This window comes from Cucurbita pepo, chromosome 14 (genome assembly GCF_057944985.1).
Source record: "Cucurbita pepo subsp. pepo isolate OVF chromosome 14, ASM5794498v1, whole genome shotgun sequence".
In the NCBI taxonomy this organism is placed as follows: Eukaryota; Viridiplantae; Streptophyta; class Magnoliopsida; order Cucurbitales; family Cucurbitaceae; genus Cucurbita; species Cucurbita pepo.
In genome coordinates, this window is record NC_141811.1 from 10,645,387 (window position 1) to 10,655,435 (window position 10,049).

Genomic DNA, 10,049 nt, shown 5'->3' on the forward strand with positions numbered 1-10,049 from the left:
AACACACACTTCAAACTCTTGTCCTCAAGTTTCTTTCTCTTCTCATCAGGAACGTGTGCATATGCTATGCACCCAAAGATTCTAAAGTGGTCTACTGCAGGTTTTCTTCCGCTCCATGCTTCTTGTGGAGTCATATCTCTAACAGAAAAGGTAGGACTCCGGTTGAGAATGTGAACGGACCACACGACAGCTTCAGGCCAGAATTCCTTCGGGACTTCTCCTTTATTTAGTAAACTTCGAACCATGTTGAGAATGGTCCTGTTTTTCCTTTCGGCCACACCATTTTGTTGTGGTGTATATGCTGTTGTTAACTGCCTCCGTATGCCCTTCTCTTCACAAAATTTAGTAAACTCGTTCGAGCAGAACTCTCCACCTCTGTCAGTTCTTAAAGCCTTGATTCTTCTTCCAGTTTCCGTCTTCATAGTAGCACAAAATTTTTTGAAGCAATCAAAGGCTTCTGATTTGGCGTGCAAGAAATAAGTCCATGTTTTTCGACTAAAATCATCGATGAGGGTCATGAAATATTTCTTGTTACCATTTGATGCTGGAGAGATGGGACCATATATGTCCGAATGAATCAACTCCAAAATTGCTTGAGCTCTTCTTGATTTTCCGGATGAAAAAGAGTTTCTTTCATGTTTTGCTACTACACAGCTCTCGCAAATTTCCGTTGGTGGAGTAATATCTGGCAACCCAGTTACCATCTTCTTTGAGGACAACGTCTTTAATCCTTTGAAGTGTAGATGACCATACCTAAAATGCCAAAGCCATGTGGTATCTTCTTTCTTCACCATCAAACTTTTGGCAACGATATTTAACGTCAACGGATATAGACGGTTGGTGGTCATCTTCATCTTAGCAATCGATCCTCTTTTGGAGTCATAAATTTCACATTCATCATTTTGGAATGTGATCACATACCCCTTTTCTTGTAACTGACCGATACTAAGTAAGTTGGCCTTCAGATCAGGAATGTAGAATACATTAGAAATAGACTCTACAAAGCCATTTCTAGTCTTGATATCTACGGTTCCTTTCCCCATCACTTGGAGAGTTGAATTGTTTCCGAGAGAAACCGTAGTATGAAAATTTTCATCTAGAGTTGAGAAGAATTCCTTACAACCTGTCATATGATTGCTGCATCCAGAGTCTACGACCCATACACCTTGATCTGCAACCTTCATAGCATGGAATGACATTAATAATGTTTCTTCTTCTCTTCTCTCCACAAAATTGGATTGATCTCTTTTCTCCTTTTGGAGCCTGGTATAGCATTCATTTTTGTAATGTCCAAGGCGTCCACATCTGTAGCATTCCACCTTAGACTTGTCAAAGTGTCTCTTGCCTTTGTTTTCATAATCATTTCTGACTAGGTCTGCTGACCTGCCAACATCTCCACTTCTTTCTCGACTGCCTCTCCCACGACCTCTGCCTCTTCTTTGCCCTCTACCTCTAGGGCTTGAAGCTTCACCTGGTGTGGATATTTTTAAGGCTGTCATCTCCTCTATTGCACTTGTACGATTGAGCCTCTGCTCATGTACTAACAGGGAGCTTTGGAGTTCATCTATTTGCATCTCTTCGACATTGTTTGCTTCTTCGATAGAACATACAATGTAATCGAACTTTGGAGTTAGTGATCGCAAAATCTTTTCTACGACCGCAACCTCCGTGATTGAACCACCATGCATCCTCATTTTACTTGCAAGACTTATAACCTTGCCAATATAATCATTCACCGTTTCTCCCTTTTGCATTTGGAGAATTTCAAAGTCTCTTCTGACGGCTTGTAGTTGAGCACGTTTTACTTTCGTTGAGCCTTGATACTTCCTCCTCATAGAATCCCAAATTTCCTTGGATGTCTTCTTCTGAAGCATTGTTTCCAAGATAGTCCTATCAATTGACTGAAATAAATAGTTCTTGACCTTCAGGTCCTTCAACTTCGATGCTGCCAACAGTTGCTGTTGACCAGCTGAGAGTACCTCGCCTTCATTTGGCTCTTCATAACCCGTCTCCACCATATCAAAGAACTCCTTTGATCTGAGAAAATTTTCCATCAACATCGCCCAATGATCATAGTGACCATCGAACCTCGGGATGGCGGGCTGAACGTAGCTCTCAACTTGTTTTTCTGCTGCCATTTTTTGCTGCTGCAAGATTGCTCTGATACCAGTTGTTGGTGACAACAGAAAACTGAAGTGAGATTGAGAGGAGGAGTGATTTGAGTGATGGGGAGGGAGGTCCTTTTATAGGGGGATTCCCGGAGTTGGTTGAGATTTGTGTGGATGAAATTGAATTCACCTCCTCCTTCTCTTCGGCAGTAACTCATTCAAACTCTATTATTAGCTTCAACAATCACAACCATCAAGGGCAATGGATGAATGTTAATCATACGAATATTCGCCTCGTCCAAGAGTCTCGATGTGATGATCACATAGATCGCCCGACGTTCCTTGACAACAAATCGTTCAAATCAATTTAGGTTAATTTTGAAGTAAAAAAAAAAAAAAATCAATTTATATCTCTAAATTTTATCGGTTAAAATTTTTCTAGACTAATTCGTCACATTCGACTTATTCAAATTTTTATTTTAAAATATTATTTTAATAAAAGATTAAAATATATTATTGATGTTGACAATTGGAAAAGACTTTTGAGTTAGTCAACCACTATTTTGAGAAATTAAGATTAAATAAACATGACTATGATGGTTGCTAATTGATATTATTAATGATAATATATGTGTGATGACAAGGTAAATACATTCCTTTCCAAAGAGGAGTTTTCATCATTCGTAACACCTGTAAGTCCTCAAGACTGCCGTCTTTGCTAGTAAATGGATCGAAACGCTCGTTTTTTATCAGAAGCTTGTGATTTAGTTTTTGAAAACCCTAAACAAAGTAGAACAATAAAGAAATGCATTGAATCGAATGATATGAATAATCACTTCAGACGAATGCTCACCTGTGATGATCTATGCTAAAATTACAAATTCAGTCGAGCTTCATAATCGATCGAGAAATCTAATAGGAGTCAGCCATCCCAAAAAAACACATTTCCAAATAACCCGAATAAAGGGACAGTTAAAATAATGGGTCTCAAGACTCAACTTCGTTGCCACAAAACACGTAAGCACTAAGAACATTTAAATACCCGTGACTAAGATAATCACACATCTACATCATATCCGACACATCAAACCAAACTCCTGTGTGAGAGTCTTATTAAATATATATTTTCTGTAAAGTATTAATTTTAGCACCTCAATTCACATCAAATATATTAAATATTAATTTGAACATTTAAAAATTTTCTAGTCGGGTTATAAACTCCAATAATGTTTCATTCATTAACTATAAGTCACTCAACTATGATTTTATAGTTCAACTCTTGTGCACGGTAGGTCAAGTTGTATCTATGGATATAATCATGCAAGTCGATGATTCACTAATTATTCAAATTACAGGTAGATCAAAAGTTTGTTTTACTCTTGTAATTACATCTTGCACCTTTAACTACTGCTAATTTTCTAATGAACAATTTATTTATGATCCAACCATAAATTAGGTCACTTACGAGCCAGTGAGAGAGGGAGGTGTTAGGATCGCACAACAACGCACACGCTCGATCTAGACGAACACAAAAAATGGGATAGTGAAAATTGCAAGGAGATCTGGCTAAAAGGATTCTTTTTTTATTGATGACTTCAATGTACAACAGAGGTAGTACAGAGAATAGAAAGTACATCTAAAAGCTCTCCTAGATATATATATAGTTCAATTTACTATATATAGTTCTACTATATATAGCTATTTACTATATATAGCTTTACCCGATTTAACCATCTACTATATATAGCTATTTACCGTATATAGTTTTATATATATAGCTTTACCAAATATAGCTTTCCCGATATAACGTTTACTAAGCTATAATAAATAAGCATAAGTCTCCCTCACCTAACAGTAGTGACCCCATTACTGACCTACTTTCACGGGTAGGAGTGAATTCTATATGTTTTTATCACTGAATTTGGTCAAGTCACCAAAACGTCAGATATATTGAATCAGCTACAAAAGTCATTCTCACTTATACAAATCAAAGAACAAGCCCTTAGAAGGAGGAGTTCATAACTTAATCCAGATTAAGATTGAGTTGCATATGATCATCCTATAACTTACTCCGAATTTATAAAGAGAGATTAAGTGTTTCATGGTCAATTTATATACAGCTCATTGTATAACAATTACAAAGGAGATCGTGTTAATACTATTAAAAACATAAGACACCCACCTTTATCCATATACCATATACCCTTTAAATTATTACTGGAACATTATTCTCTTACATAAACTACATACGAGTCAAATTTACCAAAATTATATTGGATAATATTATACACAATATAAAATAAAAAATTAATTTATTAATATATGAGAACATTAATCTCAAACCGTTGGAGATGTTATACAGCAATGTGTTTAAGTCACATATACGATAAAATGAGATAATCGAGATTATGTTAAATTAAAAACGATAATTATATTAGATTATATGATTTAAAAAGTTTTACTCTAATTTCTCTTATAATTTAATGCGAAGCGTTAGACAATAGATTGAAGTAGAAGAGCAGAGACGATAATACATCGATAAACGGTTTACATCCATATGCTAAGCATAATATACCAACCTTAACTTAAAAGTTGATTTATGCCCCTTTTAATTTTTTTTAATCAATATATATATATTAATTATTCATCTGTATCATGTCAGAAATATATTTCTTATTTTTAAATTTAATTGAGATCTCAAAAGTGTTTTAAATATTAATTGAGATTTCAGAAGTGAATAAAAAATTGGAAAATATATTTAATTTCGTTTTAGTCTGATTGGATTTTTTAACTTTTTTTTTTAATTTAATAAAAACTGAAAATAAAAATTAAAATAGTTTTTAGGTTGATCCTAAATAAAGAAAATTAGCTTAATTTTCAAAAATTAAAAACAATATTTTCTTTTTCCGAAAAAAAATATTTTAATATATTTTCTTATATGTTTAAATTAATATATATATTAATATTAGTTATATGAATTTTCCAAGTAATTTTTAAAATAAAATAAAACATATTTTAAAAGTTTATCCTATAAAGGGATTTTCTAAAATTACTTTTATTTTTCTTTTAATATAATTATACATTTTAAATTTTAAATTCAAAACGTATAAATATTATTTTCAAGATTTGCAATAAAATAATCTGAAAAATAATTTTTAAAAATTAAAAGAATTTTAAATATAATATTACAAATTTAAGTGAATTTTTAAATATGTCATTTAAACTTCTAAAAATTCTAAAAATATCTAATAATTAATTTTTAAATTTTGTAAACTAAAATATTTAATATATTCTTAAATTCAAAGATTCTAGCTATTTAATTTTTTTTTAATTCACACATTTATTAAATACAAAATTGAGACATAATATTTAAAAAAAATTTAAACGTAAAAAAATTCAAGCTTAAAAATAGAGAGATAAAAAGGTGATGTGTTCATATAATCAGAGAATGGACGTAACTTGAACTATCTAACAGAAACTGTAAAAATTGGATTCTATTCGAGTTGCTCGGGTCATCAACCTAACGAACTCGAAATTTGCAAAAATTGGGTTTTATTCAAGTTGCTCGAGTCATCAACCTAACAAGCTCGAAACTTCGAATTCATTCAAAGGAGTTATCCAACCCCATTCAAATCTATATCCACCCGGGTCAGGAAATATCCTTGATCTGAGAATCCAACCAACTTGAATTACGTAACCAAAGCTTAAAAAATTGGGTCCTATTTGAATTGCTCGGGTTATCAGTTGATGAGAGGGGGCGGAGATGGATCAGACGGCGGAGAGAGGGCGACGGGTGTGGCTGCGTAGTGGGTGGTGATTAAGTAACCCACAGTGCGCCATGTGGCCCCCATCGCTCTTCTCCACGTTCTTGCTCGTTCATCTTTCGAACAAATTTCCCTTTTCTTTTACCCTTTTCTCTGTTTTTCTCGTTCCCATATTTTGATTTTTCTCTTCTAAGTTCTTCCCCCATGGTTTTGATTCTTTCAATTCCTCTTTATTTCTATTAATTTCCCACTTCCTCAACGATCTAGGGTTTCCAATTCCCTTTAATTTCCCCTCTCTTTTGCTCTGTCCTTTCAATCCCCCTCTTCTAAACCTTCTACTCTTGGTGGGAGGTGGGGGGCTTTGAAATTCAAGGTACGTTCCCATTTCTTTCTCATACTCTCTTCACTAAACCGCGATTAGTTTGTTAATCATTTCATGAATTTGGACTGTTTTTAAGCTTCTTCCGCTTTGCAATTTTCTGTCCCTGTTTTGCTTGTTTTACTCACGATCGAGAACACCCAGTTTCGATTTCTTTTTGGTTTCCGTTTTGTGTTTGTTTTTGTTATCTGGGTTGGTTCTGTTTTGGTTTCTATTATAATTTGTTTTTCATTACGTGGGTTGTTGATTGATTGTTTCTGTCTTGTTTTTTGTTTTTTGTTTTTGTGTAGATTTAGTGCTGCTGATAGGAAGGATTGTTGTTGTCTTGATCGGACTTACATTTTGAGCATTCGGGCTGTTTGAGATCTCACTGGATTTCTCTCATGGATTTTGAAAGCGAATCTTCGGCTCTTGAATCTGTGGAAGACAATGAAGTGAACCACGAAACTATTCCTTTTGATGATATCAACCGAACCAGAACCAATGGGAGTTGTGCTAATGATGCTGACCCGATGGTATCCATTTCACCGCCTTCGAAGGGAAATGATTTAAGTGGAAAAGCTATGAATTCACAATCTCCTCCTCCTCCCAACATTTCTTCTCCTGTAGCAAAAGGTTATGGATTGAAGAAATGGAAGCGTATCCCTAGAGATTTTGTGAAGGATATGAATTCTAGCGACGATACTAGTAAAATTTTGAAGCGGGCACTGTCCACTTCTGGGAATCCGCTTAAACCTCAACATTCTCCAACCGGGAATAAGCAAAATAACGAAGGTTTAACCCCGTTGAGGAATATCGGAAATGTTGATAGCCAATTCCATGGTTCGAGTTCCAATTCGAGGTTTGCTGCGGGGTCTGCCTTTAACCATGGAACAGATTCGGAAAACAGCGAAGATCGGAGTAGCAAATCTTCCACTGCAGCGAGTGCTCCGAAGGCGAGGTATGATCTGAATACCGTCTTAGGACATGTGCGGGAAAAGAACAGGATAAAGAACGTGAGTGGGAAAAATCCAGGTGGTTCTGGTCAAAAGGGTCATCAGGGAAAGGGACGTGCTGAAGGAAGTAAAAAGGCGAGAGGAGAAAGAATCAAAGTCGAGAAGGAGAATTCTCAGTCTAGCATTGAATCTGACTCGAGGAGCTCGTGCTTTGTCTTTAGGCAGGGCATGATTGCTACTGCTAGCAATGGAAACCAAAATGAAAGGTCTGTTACCGACGATGGAGACAACAGCGATGGAGCTTACGCAGGTGATGGAGCTTACGCAGGTGATCAACAGTTTAGTGAAGAAGTTGAAACTGCATATAGGAAAGACGACGAGGTCGAAGCTGAAGATAATTTAGCTGCTGACTTGTCTTGGGAAGTTAAGGATGAAAAGGATAGGAATCATTGGTCACCTTTGAATAAGGATCCCATGGAAGAGTCTATTCTCAGCCTCCAGTCAGCTCAACACGCGCTCGAAAAAGGTTCATATACCTTTCTTTTTAAATTTGTGGAATATTTTTCTCTATAGTTTTGTTGCCTTAGAGATGAGATTATTATGCACTCTTTCTAATCAAGAATGATGGTATTCCTTGAGCCTTCATGAACTGAGAATGAAGTAATGATTTATTATCCATCATGGCTTTCTTAGAAAGCTTGTAGATGTTGCAATCTCTCGTTTGGACAATAGTTGTAAAGCGTTCTTTGTGACATATTCCATTGCGATTGTTGGGGAATCTTTCAGTGACGCGCTTGTGAGTAGACCGTACGATTTATTACGCTAGTACCTCTTACTCATCTACATTTTGTTGAGTTAGAAGTCATATAGGCTGATCACTTATGTATATGTAGAAGGGTGGGGAAGCTTTGTATCGCTGGACAAGTAGCTAGAACATTTTCGTTGACTTGAATATATGACATGGTGGCTATGGTGTATACCTACGTAGGATTTAATATTGTATGAGTTTCTTTGACAATCGAATGAAGTAGGCTCAAATAGTTGTCTCGTGGAAATAGTTGAGAGTACCTCGTACTCGTTTATATTTTGTTGAGGTATATGTACATTATGCTGGGAACACCTACCAAGGATTTAATATCATACTTTCCTTGGCAACCAAATGTAGTAGGCTAAAACATTTGTCTCATGAGTTTATTCGAGGTGTCCACAAATTGGTCTGGACGTTCATGAGGTCGATTAGCTCATCATTCCAGTTTGGATACGACGTTTTTAAAGTTTCCTACAAACCTGATTGTTGTTTGTTGCCATTACACACATGGAGTTTGGTTTTTATCCATCAGATCTGGTTGTTTCTTGCTGGTTTTTTCTGCACTTTGTTATTTTGAGTTGAGCTAACAATGTGATATCTAATAATGCTGTTCTACACTTCCCAGAAATCAAGAAGCTAGGGGAGATAGGAAGGGACGAGATACCATCTTCCAGCATAATCGACAATACCGAACCTTCAAGTTTTGGGTATGACAACCTAGAAGCACACAAATCAAGTTCTTCTTTCCAAATGGGCTCTGGGAAGGCTGTTTCGAGTTCCTTCGAAGCCACAGTTCTTGGCTTGACAGGAAAGGTTAAATTTCTGGAGAACAAGTTAGAAGAGACGATGACCATACTCAAATCGAAGGAATCCCGAGTCGCTGAACTGGAATCCTCCATTAGCACCAGAAAATCACCCAAGGAGGAAGCAGTAAGGGATGAAAAAGTCAAGGAAATAGAGAAGGAATTTGAGATGTTTTTTAAGCAAAGACTTGAAGCAGAAATTGAATATTTGGCAATAGTAAGAGCCATTGAGAATTTACAATGTGAAACATTAGTTGATGCTAAAAAAAAATTGGCTGATGAGCAAGCAGAGACGATGAACATATTTAGAGAAGCCGAAAGTAAAGCTACGGCGCTTAAGAAACGAGCAGAGGGTTTGGAGAAATGCTGTGGTGATATCTTGGATACAAAGGAGGTTTCAACGACTCGAGGAGACGTATTCAAGGTTAGTTCGTGTGCGTTTCTGCAGTTGATACTCTTGAGCTTGGTTCTTTGGGTTTTTGTCTTGCAAATGTCTTCACCTGCTGGAGTAGTTGTACCAACATAATTAAGCCTAGAAAAGGACATACATATTTTGTGAATTGATGAACAGTGTTTAAACTAAACGGCTTCGTTCCCCTTTTATCAATTTGCATAGAAAAAAAAGGAAAAAAAAGGAGGAAAAGGGGAAGGGGCAAGTAGGAATCTCAGTTGTAAGTTGTTTAATGGGTTCTTTTTTCCTTTGTTTCTTCTTGTAACTGTTGTTGTAGTCGTGATTTTTGATAGACAACTAATAGAGCTTCTAAAAAGGTTGCAACTGCTGGTTGAATTGTTATACTGTGTTAACATCCTGGCTTCATGTGCATTCATTCATTGGGATTATACATTTCTGGCATCATATTTGAATAATGAACTTTATATTATACATATTACTAGCTATTGGCTGTCTCTAGAACGTCAGGTCGGGTTCATTAGGATGTATTTGTAACAGCCCAAGCTTATTGAGTGCTAGTGAGGACACTGGGTCCCGAAGGGGGTGGATTGTGAGATCCCATATTGGTTGGGGAGGAGAACGAAAGAGTCCTTATAAGAGTGTGAATTGTGAGATCCCACGTCGGTTGGGGAGGAGAACGAAACATTCTTTATAAGGGTGTGGATTGTGAGATTCCATGTCAGTTGGGGAGGAGAACGAAACATTCTTTATAAGGGAGTGGATTGTGAGATTCCATGTCAGTTGGGGAGGAGAACGAAACATTCTTTATAAGGGTGTGGATTGTGAGATCCCATGTCGGTT

General features: G+C 36.2%; 1 protein-coding gene across 1 annotated transcript; it reads left to right on the forward strand.

The window, feature by feature from the left end:
* Positions 1-5,898: 5,898 nt before the first annotated feature.
* On the forward strand, positions 5,899-9,586 carry LOC111810782 (WPP domain-interacting protein 2). Its single transcript, XM_023697564.2, has 3 exons — positions 5,899-6,245; positions 6,542-7,712; positions 8,620-9,586. Exons 2-3 carry the CDS (start codon positions 6,635-6,637, stop codon positions 9,321-9,323), a joined length of 1,782 nt encoding a protein of 593 aa, XP_023553332.2. The 5' UTR covers positions 5,899-6,245; positions 6,542-6,634; the 3' UTR covers positions 9,324-9,586.
* Positions 9,587-10,049: the final 463 nt, after the last annotated feature.

Excerpts from the sequence above, each read along its gene's own strand:
- LOC111810782 (XM_023697564.2), top strand. The coding sequence starts at position 6,635 with ATGGATTTTGAAAGCGAATCTTCGGCTCTTGAATCTGTGGAAGACAAT. Across the intron at positions 7,713-8,619 it reads TCAACACGCGCTCGAAAAAG|AAATCAAGAAGCTAGGGGAG; the intron begins GTTCATATACCT and ends TACACTTCCCAG.